We start from the raw sequence: 17,401 nt of genomic DNA, 5'->3' as shown, positions 1-17,401 counted from the left end.
GAAAACCTTGCTAGTTATGCGTTTTCTCGTCAATGAAGCAGATATTTTTATAACCATGAGTCTTGAGTTCATTTACACAGAAAAGAAAATCTATTAAAAGTTTGAAGTGTCCAGAACACACAGTATACACAAGAAGTTACTGCAAATTTTGTGTGAAAACACAGCATATTTTAATCAACTGTTATGTATAAAATTGTCTTCTAACTGTTAACTTTTGATGATGGTGGTTGGGCAGGACTATGGTGGATTGGTTAGTGCTGACGACTCATAGCTACAAGGTCCCTGGTTAGAATCCCCAGCTAGCTGTGGCCTTTCTTTGTGCAGTTTGCATGTTCTCCCCTTGCTGGCCACCAGGGACTCCCCTGCACTGATTATTTTCCAACTATGCCTACTCTACTAGTTTCCTATCCACTGCTGATTACCTGGATCAGGTGTTTTGGTCAATCAAAAGTTGGAACATATCACTTTGCTTTGTCTGCCCCCACCCCTCCTTAATCTAACATGGTATCTTCCACCCTCTGACTGAACATAACTCATTCAAGTAATATGCAAGTGGGTACAGGGATAGTTGGAAAACAAGCACAGCAGGGCTCCCTGAGGACTAGGGTTGGGAATAAATTTTTATAGACTGTCCCAAGTATTTCAATAAATATAATGCAAAACATAATAAGGGAAATCACGTACGGAAGAATCATGATGAAAACAACACACAAAAACATATTTATGCAGTGTCCTCATGTTTCCCTGCAGATCACCTTAGCTAAACACAAAGTATGGGAGCTGAGCCTTATTCATAAAGTGGGACAATATCTTTATATCTGTATCACTCTGACTAAGTTTAGCAGAAGTAATCTGTGTGTGTGTGTGTGTTTCCGTGTGTGTGTTTGTTGTGACTGTGAGTGATCTGAAACATTCCTGTGTGCTATTGTTAGCCTGTCTATGTGGGTGTGGCTCTTAACAGGCTGTTAACTGCATGTTCAGCACGAAGTGTGCTGTGTGTGTTGTGTCATGTTTCCATGCATCAGTGAAAACACAGAATAGACCATGAAGGCTCTGTGCCTCCCAAGGGAAAAGGCTGCTGCTCTCAGTTGCTGGTCCTTTTTCTCCCCAAGAGTAAATCCCATTTTTATTTGTACTCAAATTTGAAACTTTTTTTCCCAAATCCCAGCTCAACTCAAATAATCTATGAAACTTTAAAGACTGAAAACAAAGAAGACACATTTTAGTCTGGTAAACATGCAGAGTATGTTACACTGAAATAATTGGGGATTTGGCTGAAATAATAAATATGTAATATTAGCGCTGACCATAAATAATTTTAGATTCACATGCTTATGATGAAAAATTTTCATTATTATAGGTAATATCAGGTCATATTAGAACAAAGCGACTGTGTGATATCATAGCACAAAGGATCAAATCAGGATCAAATTGTTTCCAATGCAGCATTTATTATGCAGCAGTCAGTACTGGACTGAATATAGATGTTTGGAGCTGTAATGTTTAAAGGCACCCTGTGTTGGACTGGTCAACGTTACTTTCAGTTTGCCTTACTGTAACAGTATAAGCTCAAACATGGTGAACTTTTTCTTACTTTTTAATTGTATTAAATGTAAATATCAGTCATAACTCAATATTGATCAACAAGGACAGTAGTCTGTATTTTAGCATAATTTAATACCTGTGTTCCATTGCCCATCCTCCTTTTAAATTATAGAAGGAGATGCACAGTAAAATGTAAAAAAAATGAGAAACATCTATTAAGAATTTGTTGAGATAGAGCCATGTGAAATGTTTAAATATGATTGGCTCATGTGGGTACAAATGCCTCCATGTACAAATTTTCTTTATGTAATTTTCTATCATATTACTTCTTACTGAAATTGCATTTTCTACAAGATTGGAAAAATCTTTCTCTCAGCATAAATACAGCACAAGATGAGGTGACATGTAAAACAAGTAACATTTCAAGCAAATGTGCCTATTGTACTACCAGAAAACCAATACAAACAATTAAAACACATGCAATGAACGTCAAAATTTTAGCAGTCCTGTAAAAACATAGGATTCCTGTCCTGCTGGATTGAGGTTTGTGGTCTAGTCATGACTGATATGTCTGTCAAACATGTTCGTACTGCAGTAGCAAGAAGGTGTGCTTGTGTCTGTGTTGTCTTTCATTGAAATTTGTGTTTCCTCTCAGGGAGAGTGTGTATTGACTGTTCAGCTTGACGATGAGGACGTGTGTCACGCTGCAAGAGAAGACGATGAGGTGGAGTTTTATCTATTATTTTTAGGATCCGCCCAGAGACATTTGAGCAGCACCAAACGAGTCAGCCACAACACACTGCAAGCTGTGTGTCCAGGTACAATACGCACATGCATACAAGTGTATACTTACACGCACATGCAAACACACACACAAGCGTGCGCATGCACCTACAGTACAATACAGTTTTTTTTTATTTTTTTAAGTCAAAACATTGATGATAAAATATTTTTAAAAAAAAAGAAAGTCATGAGTTATTATGCCCTTCGTTTCTGCCACAACCCAAATTTGTACCCCAAGTCTTCTCTATACCAACCCAATGCTTTCCCACTGATCCACCAGGCCCCCTTAATTTCTCATGTTGTTATAACTTCTTTTATTCCTAAAATGTTTAGTTTGCATTTTTCTTGTTTAACTAAAACTTTATTTTTGGAGCTTTTTGTTTATTATTAGTAATACTATTTATCTAAAACACTTTTTGGTGAGCTTAGTTTATTAGGGTCAAGATAAGAAAAGGTTGTGGTAGCTGCTTGTTTTAGTCCCAGTTTAAGTTTAAGGGTTCAATATTATCATATTGTAGATACCACTGTCTCTACTAAAACACATTGAAGAGTGTGTTGGTGCACAGCTAATGTCTGCACATCACACCTACTGTATGGTTAATGTCAGAATTTTTAGTCCCTAAGGAACTCTGGACATTTTCCAAAATTACTGCCCAATGTTGGCATCATTTGTAAAACTTTGCAAAAAAAAAAAATATTTTTAGAGCCTTTATTTGGTATATTTTAGAACAAAAAAAATTTTTTTGCCTTCATGTGACTTTTTCCCCCTTTCAAACCCACCTGAGCAATCAGTCTGCACTGAACGTTGTTTAAGCGTACACACGTAATAGGGCTGGTAGCACTTAAACACTTACTTACAGGGAATACTCTGTAAATTCTTTGTAATAGTTATTTTTATTATGCAGAACAGGGGAATATTTCCCTCCTTGCAAAGGAGACACATACTTTGTTGAAAGTGCAACCTTTCAAAAAATATTCTGAGACGCCGACAAGAATACCCACATATCTGCCAATATGATTGTTGGGCAAGTGGCCTCTTCTAGACTTGAGATTTCAATGCACACTGTTGTGAGCGCTCTTCACCGTGGTGGGCTTTGATGTCAAAAACCTAATTGCTAACACAGAGGCACATTAAAGCCACACTGAAGTTTGCTCTTGAAGATTTGAACCTTGAGGATAAGTTTTGGAACTCTGAAAAAACCAGACTTGGGCTGTTCGGGTACATAGATGTTCCTTTTGTTTAGCAAAGAAGGCAAGGGAGAGGCCTTCAACCCTAAAACCAAAGTTCCCACAGCTAAACATGGTCCTCATGAAAATATTAAAAGATTATGTTCATAGTGTAGCTTTAGATTGTTGTCTTTCAGCAAGATGATTTAAACCATACATCTAAGTTGGTCCACAAGTTTTTAATCGACAACAAAATCAAGCTTCTGCAGTGGCCATATTAGAGCCCAAGTCTCAATCCTTTTGAGAATCTATGGTGGGAACTTAAGGCTAATGTCGATGTATAAAAACCATACAATTTGGATGAGCTAGAAACTTTTATGGTGGAGGATTGGGTTAGGATCTACTTGTCAGTTGAGAATGAGAAGGGTTAAACTATTGACTATTAAGAGGAGCCCATACTATACACAGCAATGTTAAACAGTGAAAGCACACACGTTCTCACAGTCAGGTTTCATAGAAGTGAACATGAAAGTATGTACACATGGCTCGTTGGCTAAAATCTTTTTCAACCAAAGTAGATTCTGCAAATAAAAAAAATATTGAAATATGAAAGGTCTTAACACTAAGGGTAGTGCCAATAATGCCAACACTCGCGTTCCTCCTCAGCATCTTCAGAGAGGACGCCTAACATTGTAGTGATGCCTTTCACCCACACTCTAATAGGAGGTTTATTTTCCATTTTCTCAAGGAAAGTGTCAGTTTCCGGGTTTGTGTGTAATATATGCCTCAACTTAAGTTGAAGCTAAGCTATAAAATCCAGTCTGGGGAGAATAAAATGAAAGTAGTAGCCCCAAAAATGCTATGTAAAGCATTTAAGAGAATGAAAACGAAATTCAGGCCTTGATAGGGCGGTGCAATTAATAAAATTTTGATTTCAATTTAAACAGCTGTTAAGAATTTTGACAGATGTTCTTTAGGTTAGTGGTCAGTGGTGAACTCGTTCTGAGTTTGGACCCAGAAAGGCTTTGTACCCGGACAACAAACTCTATCCCATTGAGTCTTAATTTGTCAACATTTTGAGGCATGCATTTTTGCTACTTTAGCAAAAATATGTGAGTCCTTCTCTTGTTGCATTAAATTGGTGAGAGATAGAAAGGTACCAGACAAATGTTTTAGCAATTGTTAGTTTAAGGTTGGTTCAGATCAAGGTAAGGGGAAATGTATATCTACAAGATACCAGGTGTCACTTCCTCCAATATCTACTGCTGACTCTTAAGATCTAATGCCAACCAAAAACCATAGAGTAGTGAGAGAAATACTAAGTGTTCAAAGATAAGTGAACAGGCAAACACACAGCAAGCAAAATAAAGTGATCTGCTATGGCTGTAGCACGTTATATGTAATGAAATCTCCTACCTGAAATTGTGACAGGTGCATCAGAAAAAACAACCAAAGTGCCACACAATCTGACTTGGGCTTTAAAGTCAAGTAATTAATAGATTTTAATTTAAATTAAATCTAGGTAAAGTGCAAGAAAATCCACTGGTAAAAGACCCCTCTTTTGGCTTATCCCTTAAGCTTGTCATCACCACAGCAGCTCGTTGGTCCGCACATTGATTTGGCACTTTTTTACACTTGTTGCCCTTCCTGAAACAACCCTCCCTAGTTTAAACCAAGCTTGGGACTGGTACTCAGATACACTGTTCATCATGCACTGGGCAGTTCGGAGATTTAGCGCCTTACCTAGGGACACTTCAATGTGTGAGAGTCGGGGCTCAATCACCGACCCTGCAGTCAATAAGCGGCCACGCTACCAACTGAACAACTCCCCCTTCCAGATGTCTGCAAATACAAATTTTATGTTCATGTAATGTAATATGGTACAGAGGTGGCTTCTCCTAAATCATGCTGCTTAGCTGGTGTTTAGTTTCATCGTTCCTAATTTTGCACCGGTTTGGCTTCGGCTTACTCCGTAACCCTGTGTTCGGCCAAGTGGAGCATTGGTCTGCGGTCATTTTCATCATTCCTGATGGTCTTGTCATTGTGGTGAATTGACTGAAAAGCCACTGACAGGGGTTTGACGAGTGTCAACAGTGCAGGGCACAATGCAAAAACTACTTTGACAGATACCATTTCTGCTGTATTGCAGAAGGAAATGTGGCTTTACAAATAAAAAATTATACATAATCCAATTAAACATGCAGGAGAGACATTTTCTTCTGAGAATGACAGTGAAGTAGTCTTTGCTCTGACTTACAGTATCTGCTATGGTGCAGGTGAACTGTATGTACAGGTGTGAAATTACGTTTAACTTTTATTGGAAAAAAGTTTTATTGGATGTTTTCAGAAATAATTTGTTTCTCTCTCTGTGTAGCCCATAACTTGTGTGAGCAGGTCTTGGTGACACTATGTTTGGATTTGCACGGTGCACCAGTGGACACACATTCACAGGAAACCTTCTGCTTTGTTCAGGTAACAGCATTGTCCCATTACAGCTTTAAGATACAGACGCTGTCTGTACACATATTTTGTAATGTGTTTATTTAATTATATATTTTTTTACTTTTTATTTTTTGACAGAGTTGACCAGAGAAACAGTAGAAATGATATACAAGAAAAGAAAGACTTTTACTTGTGTATAGACTGAGTGTATGTATTGGGAGTGCGTGTGTGTATGTGTGAGAAACAGGGTCCGTTACAGAACTTGTCCACCAGAGAGCACTGACACTGTAAAATGTGTACCCACGCTATCAACTTCTTCTCAACTTACTAACAACAAATTGATAATAACAGTCTTGCAGTGTTTTCCTATATTGTAGTTAGAAAATCAAAAATGTCACTGTATAGGTCAGAGCTCTGAGCTGTTTGAGTATGTGTATGATTTCTTAAGCTAAATAATCTGAAGGAGCTTTTCTGAGCAATAATTGTGTATAATAATGTGTGTTGTGTTTAGGACTTGGCTCTTGATATGGCCCACTACCTGCTAGAAAACACTGCTCCAGAGGAAGCATTACTATTGGATGATCAGTTGGTAAGTGGTAAGAGGTTGTGAGAGGTCTAAAAATGTTGTACTTATTTGGGAAAAGGCTTCTTTTTCAAAAGGATATTTGCACTTTTTAGGCCACAACTACCAATAGTTTAATCATGTTTTCATGCTGCTTTAAGAAATAACAGGTAAGTAAAATGTCACTTATGATCGATTTGTATTTTGTTTGTGTCTGATTCCACTTAAGGAGTGTGAGAGGTTGGATGAGAGTCTCACCCTGGCCCTGAAACACCTCAGCCTACCCCACCACAGGACTGCACCACAGACAGACTGCCAAACAGACACTATCACACACAAGGAAGACTGGACGTGCACCTCCACCCCACTGGACAAGTGCAGTGGTGAGTTAGCATGCTTTTACTCTGAAAATCCAGGTTTGGTGGGGTCGTACCTGTGGGTTGATTAAAAGCCAAAAGGAGCGACCATTAGCCCTAGTTGCTTACCGTCTTCCAATTTGCAAGGGGAATACAAAGTCAGCAGCAGACTGTGCATCTCCAAGTAATGCCAGGGAAACTCCCACTTGAAGCATTTAGACACTTTTAACTTAAATATGTCTGAAAACAGTTTCATTGCCTTTTATTATTATTCTGCATATGTATATTTGTCTGACTGGGATAAAGAGTCAAATGTGACCCTCACTGTTTTGGAGGATGTCCTCCTGTGGGTTTGTTTTCATGTTGTCTTGTTGACATTAGTCCTTAAATATAATACGGGTGATTTTCTTTCTTTTATTTTTGTTGTTGCTAACTAAACACCATAAATAGACTACAAACATACATTACTTTCACATACTCTCAAGTGTAGTTTATTTATTGGATGATCATTCTGGTCTCTCCCATCCTGCAGCTCAATCATTGTAACTTGGTGCCTACCTTCCACACAGTGTCTTTAGAAAATCGTGTTACCAGTTCTTTCTTTTTGACACTTTACCCACTGAAAATTAAATCAATTGTTAAATTATTACTTTATAACATTCAACATCAGAGTAATTTCAACATTTTTAAATGTTGAACATTTGATGTGATATCAAATGTATATCACATATAATCAAATGATATATGATTTTTTTTACATTCAATAACGTAAAAAATCTGTTTGACTTGTACCCATAAAGAATTCTGTTGGATTCAAATTTGGTTGAGTTGCGTATCCTCATCAGGTAATTATCATTACCATTCTTACACATAAGGTGAATCACAAATTGACTGGTGGAAAGAAAGTAGTGATAAAACTTAATATAGGATGTTATAGGAAGGTTTTGGCTTTAAATGCATGAATGAATTTGTGAAAAAATGTTTTACAGCCGCAGGAATTAATATAATTTTATTTTATATGTAACTGAAACCTGTCCTCATGATTGGCAGTTTAGGTTTAAAAACAGTGTCAGTAAATTGTGAAGTATTTTTCTTTTCTTTTTTATTTTCTCCTTTTTTGCATGTACTAGCCTTGTCTTATCAACTAAGTCCACCCCCTCATCCCCCCCCTTTTTTTCTTTCTCCCAGCTGAGTCTCAGAGCCAGCAGCTGTCCAGTCTGCTGCACTTGGCAGCCAGTCGTGGACTAAGAACGGTGGGCTCATTCCTCCTACAGCAACCTGGAGCCAGGGTGGCTTTGAGGAGGACAAACGCTTGGGGACAGACTCCAGCATGTGTGGCACAGAGTAAAGGACATGAGCAGCTGGTGGAGCTGTTCACACAGTAAGTTCCTGCTCAGTAAAAGCTTTTAAAGGATACTGAAGGCTCAAAATCTGAGGTTTGTTTTCTACAAGTGAATGTGAGTATAGATTAGATTATTGTTAGAAGTATGATATTAGATAGCAACCTTTCTGACAGAAAACAGGAATTCACACAGTTTGTGAGAACTTCTCCCTCAGGCAGTGTCCTGGTGGACAAGATAAACTATGTACTCAGACAATCTGCTGAGCAGTAAAAACATGTAGTAACTTTGCAGAGGGAGAACATTCCCTGGCACCAGCAGCAGTCAGGGTCACATTTAAACACTTTCTAGACCAGTTTCAGGAAAATATTATAGCATCACGGTGCAGAGTAAATGGACACAGAAACATGAATACCTTATAAAAACATAAGGCGCCACAATGTGTCTAAGTAAATTGGTGGATCATTTAAACTATACATCTAGTGAGTATATTCAACATATTGTTGATAATGCTGCACAGAAGCTTTTGTCATTTTGTCCCTCACTGGTGAGTCCCAGGCATATTTATTTTAACAACTTTGTATGGCAATTAAATTAAAGGGAAAGTCATTGTTAGAGAGCTTCCTAGGAGTGGCCCACAATAGAAATGAGCTTTTAGCTTTTTTGTGGTTTTACCCTCAGCAAGTAAGGATATCTGCAGGCCTGTTTTTAGTTTTTTCTAACCTAACTGTGGAAAGTAGAGTTTCTGGGGAGTTGCAGCCCTCCACACTACTATACACAAAATCCTATAAGAGGCTACAAAAGCCTAACTGCTTTAAATTGACCTAATTCTTGCCCTAATTTAGTTATGGCTGCTTATAAAAACCAGTTGATATTTCATGTGCAGTGAGTCCTGGTGCCTTAGAAACTGGACTCAAACTCCTTGTATGCACAAACTATCATTGTCATCACAGCCTATTCCTCTTCCTTCTTTCACTACCTTTACTCATCTTCATATTTTTCTCAAACTGATGACATCCCAATAAGTAAGTTGGTCCCCCTGCTGAACAGGGAAGATGAAAATTAAAGGGCACAGGAGTGTAAGGACATATGACTGTATGAGTAGCTGATTCTGTTTCAAACAGAGTTGTCTCCACTATTTGTGTTTCATTCGTAGTTTGCCTGTGACTATTTAACCTACAGCTGGGTAGTTAGGTATTTCAAACCAGGAACTAGAAAAGGCAATTTCCAAGGAAATTACGTGGGAGAGCTGTTAAGTCGCCCGGTAGAGGCCGACCGCTCAGAAGCTGCTGAGAGCAGAGGCGTTTGCACGTTCAAAGCCGCAAACGCTGAAGAGAGATAAATACAAACAAAAAGAGAAAAAAGAAGATGACAAGAAAAGGAAAAAATCCAAAATCCCAGGAAAAGTTGAATTCAGAAAAGAAAAAAAGAAGAAAGTAACAATGGAGGAAGTAAATAAGTAAAAAGTTGATATTTAAAGTGTAAAGAAACAGAAAAAGAAGCAAAGTAAAAAGTTGCTATTGAAAGTGTAAAGAAAAAAGTAAGAAGTGAAAAAGCAACAACTTGATTAACAAAAGTGGAAAGAAGTAGTAAGAAACAAAGGAAAAGGTAAATATTTCCAAAGTTAAAAGAAACAAAAAAAGAAGCAAAGTAAAAAAGTTGCTATTAAAGTGTAAAGAAAAAAGCTAGAAGTAACTACTTAGAAATGAAGGAACCATTTTAATGCTGAAAAACTGTTGAAAAAAAAAAAGTTGAAAAGAGCTTTTAATTTGAAAGTGTGTTTCCTGTCTGTGTCTGTGTGGTAGTTTGTGTGTCCACTGTAGGGAGACTTCAAAACAAACTCATTTTAGCATTTAAATGATAAATAATTAAAATAAGAACGATAAAAGGCTTTTATTCTGAAAGTGTGTTTCCTATCTGTGAGGGTGTGTGTGTAGGGAAACTTCACCACAAAGTCATTTTAGCATTTAAATGCTAAAAAGTGGATAAAATATTATGAAAGGCTTTTATTTTGAAAGGGTATTTCCTGTCTGTGAGGGTGTGTGTCTGTGTGTGTCTCCACTGTGTATGTTGAGGGAGAAAAACTCAGGTAAAGTGTGTGGACACAGCTCTGAGGCTGATTACATGACGTCATGCAGCTGTGTCCGTTACCATGACAATGACTGCTGCCCGCTGCCCGCCTGCTGAGTCATGTGAGCCAAATGCAAAGGCAGGCTGGAAAAGTGCTGAGACTATGCCTCGCAAAATGCTCAAAATATGAAAAAGTATTAGTCCTATCGAAACAATTCAAAAACTGTGAGTGACAAAAGGCTTCAATAAACACACTGATGTACTTTATTTGAAGATACTCCATAAAATGAAGGCGTGGTGGCGATTTTAAAACAGCCCCCCGTTTGTGATTTGATTAGAATTTAAGAACCTCTGTTATAATGGGCTCCAATGGGAGTTTTGACGGCACTCTCTCTGCTTCTGGACACTTGGAGAAAGAACCGTCAGTCCTGTGACTATGAGAGTTACATTTACTGAAAGAAGACAAAAATACCTACATTCTGATGTATAGTTTGTTTATGTAAGATTAAAGTTGACTGAAGGAAAAGAAGGAAAAAAGTTGCTAAAAGTGGAAGCTGAAAAGTTAGAGTGCGTGTGATGTCACCCACTCTAGCTGCTCCAACATTCCGCAATACACACTAATGGAAAAGTTCAAAAAGCTCCAAAAGTTGCCTAAAACTAAAACTGCGATTATTCAAAAAGTATAAAAGATAGAAAGAAGCTGATCCACCCAGAAAAAGTTGAAAGGGACTAGACCCGTATAAACTTTAAATGAAGTTTCTACTCCAAAGTATGACGACACAAGAGGCAGATGAAAAGTGGCAAGTTGAAGGGAAATTTTAAGTGCCTTCCATTCATTTTCTATGGGAAAAAAAGTTCATAAAAAGTGAAATATAATAAAAAGTATAAAAGTTATTAATGAGAAAAGTAATACCACCCCTGTCCTAAAAGGGACCTACGTTTAGGAAGTGGAACGAAGTTTCTACGACAAACCGTCTAGGACTAGATAGCGACCGAAAAACGAGCTATAATAATAATAATAACTAGAAAAGGCAATTTCCAAGGAAATTACGTGGGAGAGCTGTTAAGTCGCCCGGTAGAGGCCGACCGCTCAGAAGCTGCTGAGAGCAGAGGCGTTTGTACGTTCAAAGCCGCAAACGCTGAAGAGAGATAAATACAAACAAAAAGAGAAAGAAAGAAGATGACAATAAAAGAAAAAATCCAAAATACCAAGAAAAGTTGAATTAAGAAAAGAAAAAAAGTAGAAAGTAACAATGGAAGTAAATAGCTAAAAAGGTGATATTTAAAGTGTAAAGAAACAGAAAAAGAAGCAAAGTAAAAAGTTGCTATTGAAAGTGTAAAGAAAAAAGTAAGAAGTGAAAAAGCAACAACTTGATTAACAAAAGTGGAAAGAAGTAGTAAGAAACAAAGGAAAAGGTTAATATTCCCAAAGTTAAAAGAAACAAAGAAAGAAGCAAAGTAAAAAAGTTGCTATTAAAAGTGTAAAGGAAGAAGTGAAAAAGCAACAACTTGATTAACAAAAGTGGAAAGAAGTAGTAAGAAACAAAGGAAAAGGTAAATATTCCCAAAGTTAAAAGAAACAAAAAAAGAAGCAAAGTAAAAAAGTTGCTATTAAAGTGTAAATAAAAAAGCTAGAAGTAACTACTTAGAAATGAAGGAACCATTTTAATGCTGAAAAACTGTTGAAAAAAAAAAGTTGAAAAGAGCTTTTAATTTGAAAGTGTGTTTCCTGTCTGTGTCTGTGTGGTAGTTTGTGTGTCCACTGTAGGGAGACTTCAAATCAAACTCATTTTAGCATTTAAATGCTAAATAATTAAAATAAGAATGATAAAAGGCTTTTATTTTGAAAGTGTGTTTCCTGTCTGTGAGGGTCTGTGTGTAGGGAAACTTCACCACAAAGTCATTTTAGCATTTAAATGCTAAAAAGTGGATAAAATATTATGAAAGGCTTTTATTTTGAAAGTGTTTTTCCTATCTGTGAGGGTGTGTGTGTAGGGAAACTTCACCACAAAGTCATTTTAGCATTTAAATGCTAAAAAGTGGATAAAGTATTATGAAAGGCTTTTATTTTGAAAGTGTTTCCTGTCTGTGAGGGTGTGTGTGTGTGTCTGTCTCCACTGTGTATATTGAGGGAGAAAAACTCAGGTAAAGTGTGTGGACACAGCTCTGAGGCTGATTACATGACGTCATGCAGCTGTGTCCGTTACCATGACAATGACTGCTGCCCGCCTGCTGAGTCATGTGAGCCAAATGCAAAGGCAGGCTGGAAAATTGCTGAGACTATGCCTCGCAAAATGCTCAAAATATGAAAAGGTATTAGTCCTATCGAAACAATCCAAAAACTGTGAGTGACAAAAGGCTTCAATGAACACACTGATGTACTTTATTTGAAGATACTCCATAAAATGAAGGCGTGGTGGCGATTTTAAAACAGCCCCCCGTTTGTGATTTGATTAGAATTTAAGAACCTCTGTTATAATGGGCTCCAATGGGAGTTTCAGACGGCACTCTCTCTGCTTCTGGACACTTGGAGAAAGAACCGTCAGTCCTGTCACTATGAGAGTTACATTTACTGAAAGAAGACAAAAATACCTACATTCTGATGTATAGTTTGTTTATGTAAGATTAAAGTTGACTGAAGGAAAGAAGGAAAAGAAGGAAAAAAGTTGCTAAAAGTGGAAGCTGAAAAGTTAGAGTGCGTGTGATGTCACCCACTCTAGCTGCTCCAACATTCCGCAATACACACTAATGGAAAAGTTGAAAAAGCTCCAAAAGTTGCCTAAAACTAAAACTGCGATTATTCAAAAAGTATAAAAGATACAAAGAAGCTGATCAACACAGAAAAAGTTGAAAGGGACTAGACCCGTATAAACTTTAAATGAAGTTTCTACTCCAAAGTATGACGACACAAGAGGCAGATGAAAAGTGGCAAGTTGAAGGGAAGTTTTAAGTGGCTTCCATTCATTTTCAATGGGAAGAAAAGTTGATAAAAAGTGAAATATAATAAAAAGTATAAAAGTTATTAATGAGAAAAGTAATAGCCCACATGTCCTAAAAGAGACCTACGATTAGGAAGTGGAACGGAGTTTCTACGACAAACCGTCTAGGAGGAGATAGTGACCGAAAAACGGCGAAATAAAAATAATAATAATAATAATAAAGAGAAAGGATCTCAATAGTGTGAGAGCTGTGCTTACAGCTCTCCCACTAATAACTAGAAAAGGCAATTTCCAAGGAAATTACGTGGGAGAGCTGTTAAGTCGCCCGGTAGAGGCCGACCGCTCAGAAGCGGCTGAGAGCAGAGGCGTTTGTACGTTCAAAGCCGCAAACGCTGAAGAGAGATAAATACAAACAAAAAGAGAAAGAAGAAGATGACAAGAAAAGGAAAAAATCCAAAATCCCAGGAAAAGTTGAATTAAGAAAAGAAAAAAGTAGAAAGTAACAATGGAGTAGGTAAATAAGTAAAAAGTTGATATTTAAAGTGTAAAGAAGCAGAAAAAGAAGCAAAGTAAAAAGTTGCTATTGAAAGTGTAAAGAAAAAAGTAAGAAGTGAAAAAGCAACAACTTGATTAACAAAAGTGGAAAGAAGTAGTAAGAAACAAAGGAAAAGGTAAATATTCCCAAAGTTAAAAGAAACAAAGAAAGAAGCAAAGTAAAAAAGTTGCTATTAAAAGTGTAAAGGAAGAAGTGAAAAAGCAACAACTTGATTAACAAAAGTGGAAAGAAGTAGTAAGAAACAAAGGAAAAGGTAAATATTCCCAAAGTTGAAAGAAACAAAAAAAAGAAGCAAAGTAAAAAAGTTGCTATTAAAGTGTAAAGAAAAAAGCTAGAAGTAACTAATTAGAAATGAAGGAACCATTTTAATGCTGAAAAACTGCTGAAAAAAAAAAAAGTTGAAAAGAGCTTTTAATTTGAAAGTGTGTTTCCTGTCTGTGTCTGCGTGGTAGTTTGTGTGTCCACTGTAGGGAGACTTCAAAACAAACTCATTTTAGCATTTAAATGCTAAATAATTAAAATAAGAATGATAAAAGGCTTTTATTTTGAAAGTGTGTTTCCTGTCTGTGGGTGTGTGTGTAGGGAAACTTCACCACAAAGTCATTTTAGCATTTAAATGCTAAAAAGTGGATAAAATATTATGAAAGGCTTTTATTTTGAAAGTGTGTTTCATATCTGTGAGGGTGTGTGTGTAGGGAAACTTCACCACAAAGTCATTTTAGCATTTAAATGCTAAAAAGTGGATAACATATTATGAAAGGCTTTTATTTTGAAAGGGTATTTCCTGTCTGTGAGGGTGTGTGTCTGTGTGTGTCTCCACTGTGTATGTTGAGGGAGAAAAACTCAGGTAAAGTGTGTGGACACAGCTCTGAGGCTGATTACATGACGTCATGCAGCTGTGTCCGTTACCATGACAATGACTGCTGCCCGCTGCCCGCCTGCTGAGTCATGTGAGCCAAATGCAAAGGCAGGCTGGAAAAGTGCTGAGACTATGCCTCGCAAAATGCTCAAAATATGAAAAAGTATTAGTCCTATCGAAACAATTCAAAAACTGTGAGTGACAAAAGGCTTCAATGAACACACTGATGTACTTTATTTGAATATACTCCATAAAATGAAGGCGTGGTGGCAATTTGAAAACAGCCCCCCGTTTGTGATTTGAGGAGAATTTAAGAACCTCTGTTATAATGGGCTCCAATGGGAGTTTCAGACGGCACTCTCTCCGCTTCTGGACTCTTGGAGAAAGAACCGTCAGTCCTGTGACTATGAGAGTTACATTTACTGAAAGAAGACAAAAATACCTACATTCTGATGTATAGTTTGTTTATGTAAGATTAAAGTTGACTGAAGGAAAAGAAGGAAAAAAGTTGCTAAAAGTGGAAGCTGAAAAGTTAGAGTGCGTGTGATGTCACCCACTCTAGCTGCTCCAACATTCCGCAATACACACTAATGGAAAAGTTGAAAAAGCTCCAAAAGTTGCCTAAAACTAAAACTGCGATTATTCAAAAAGTATAAAAGATAGAAAGAAGCTGATCCACCCAGAAAAAGTTGAAAGGGACTAGACCCGTATAAACTTTAAATGAAGTTTCTACTCCAAAGTATGACGACACAAGAGGCAGATGAAAAGTGGCAAGTTGAAGGGAAATTTTAAGTGCCTTCCATTCATTTTCTATGGGAAAAAAAGTTCATAAAAAGTGAAATATAATAAAAAGTATAAAAGCTATTAATGAGAAAAGTAATACCACCCCTGTCCTAAAAGGGACCTACGTTTAGGAAGTGGAACGAAGTTTCTACGACAAACCGTCTAGGACTAGATAGCGACCGAAAAACGGGCTATAATAATAATAATAATAATAATAATAATAATAATAATAATAAAGAAAAGGATCTCAATAGTGTGAGAGCTGTGCTTACAGCTCTCCCACTAACTAGAATGGGCATTTCCTGCAGAAAATGCGTGTGATTGCTGAAAGCCAGCCGCTGCACCTGCTGCAGCCATCGCCGAATCTGCAGCTCTGAAAGTTGTAGAAGCAACAGGCAACACTGTAACATGTGTAGTTTTTTAAAATATTAAACAACTAGTGAAAGCTCATGAAACAATGAAGAAGTTTTCAATTGTTATTCACCAACTCTCCAGCAGATGGCAGCCTGTCCAAAGGAATCAACTGTTGCCATCTTGCCCTCTCAACACTAATGAAGTTCTGAGGATAAAATACAAAAAAAAAACCACCCACAATAGCGCCCCCTAGTGGATAAACGTTTAACACGCGTGTTTAGGGCAGTGTCCTGCACATATTTGTAAAGTTTCATTCAAGTCAGTCATTGCATTAGCTTAAAAAAAAAGATCGAAACAGTTGCAGTACCGCGAACGGCCGCCAGGTGCACGTGGTAGTACTAAAGGCCCTGTACAACATAGAAGTGAAATCAGAAAAAAAAAAACAATTTTTAGGAGTTAAAAAACGAGTTAAATAACTGACCACACGGTGGCGCTAGAGAGCCCACACTGTAACATGTGAAGCATTTCATCATGGGGCATCATGAGTCAAAGTTTCATAACAATATCACGTGTAGTTTCCGAGATACAGCCATGTGAAGATTGCTCTCATTGACGGCAAAAAACTAATCATACAAATATTCATAATAATTATTGTACATCAGCTGTCAGCCCACAGAGTAATACATCAACTCTCCTAACTGTACTTAACATGTTACAGTTGGAACCATGTTTCTAGCTGTAAGCGTGTAGGAGTAGTAGCATGTCAAAACAACTAACATAAACATGCTGATAACTGACCACACGGTGGCGCTAGAGAGCCCACACTGTAACATGTGAAGCATTTCATCATGGGGCATCATGGGTCAAAGTTTCATAAAAATATCACGCATAGTTTCCGAGATATAGCCGTGTGAAGATTGCTCTCATAGACGGCAATGCAAAATAAAAATCATACAAATATTCATAACAATTATTGTACATCAGCTGTCAGCCCACAGAGTAATACATCTACTCTCCTAACTGTACTTAACATATTACAGTTGGAACCATGTTTCTAGCTGTAAGCGTGTAGGAGTAGTAGCATGTCAAAACAACTAACATAAACATGCTGATAACTGACCACACGGTGGCGCTAGAGAGCCCACACTGTAACATGTGAAGCATTTCATCATGGGGCATCATGGGTCAAAGTTTCATAAAAATATCACGCATAGTTTCCGAGATATAGCCGTGTGAAGATTGCTCTCATAGACGGCAATGCAAAATAAAAATCATACAAATATTCATAACAATTATTGTACATCAGCTGTCAGCCCACAGAGTAATACATCTACTCTCCTAACTGTACTTAACATATTACAGTTGGAACCATGTTTCTAGCTGTAAGCGTGTAGGAGTAGTAGCATGTCAAAACAACTAACATAAACATGCTGATAACTGACCACACGGTGGCGCTAGAGAGCCCACACTGTAACATGTGAAGCATTTCATCATGGGGCATCATGGGTCAAAGTTTCATAAAAATATCACGCATAGTTTCCGAGATATAGCCGTGTGAAGATTGCTCTCATAGACGGCAATGCAAAATAAAAATCATACAAATATTCATAACAATTATTGTACATCAGCTGTCAGCCCACAGAGT

At 37.4% G+C, this 17,401-nt stretch overlaps 1 protein-coding gene across 7 annotated transcripts in view; it reads left to right on the top strand.

Annotated features, from left to right (window-relative positions):
* Positions 1-17,401, top strand: part of akap13 (A-kinase anchoring protein 13) — a 114,131-nt gene that overhangs the window by 34,677 nt on the left and 62,053 nt on the right. For all 7 annotated transcript variants that reach the window (XR_010914246.1, XM_067502283.1, XM_067502285.1 and 4 more), the window contains 5 exons: positions 2,201-2,363; positions 5,870-5,967; positions 6,449-6,526; positions 6,729-6,882; positions 8,044-8,236. Coding sequence is in view for 6 of the 7 variants with exons in the window: in XM_067502283.1 (XP_067358384.1) it covers positions 2,201-2,363; positions 5,870-5,967; positions 6,449-6,526; positions 6,729-6,882; positions 8,044-8,236 (686 nt within the window). In the remaining variant the exon portion in view is untranslated. The remainder of the gene's footprint in view (positions 1-2,200; positions 2,364-5,869; positions 5,968-6,448; positions 6,527-6,728; positions 6,883-8,043; positions 8,237-17,401) is intronic.

This window comes from Channa argus, chromosome 4 (genome assembly GCF_033026475.1).
Source record: "Channa argus isolate prfri chromosome 4, Channa argus male v1.0, whole genome shotgun sequence".
NCBI lineage: Eukaryota > Metazoa > Chordata > Actinopteri > Anabantiformes > Channidae > Channa > Channa argus.
This window is presented reverse-complemented; position numbering and strand designations above follow the sequence as displayed.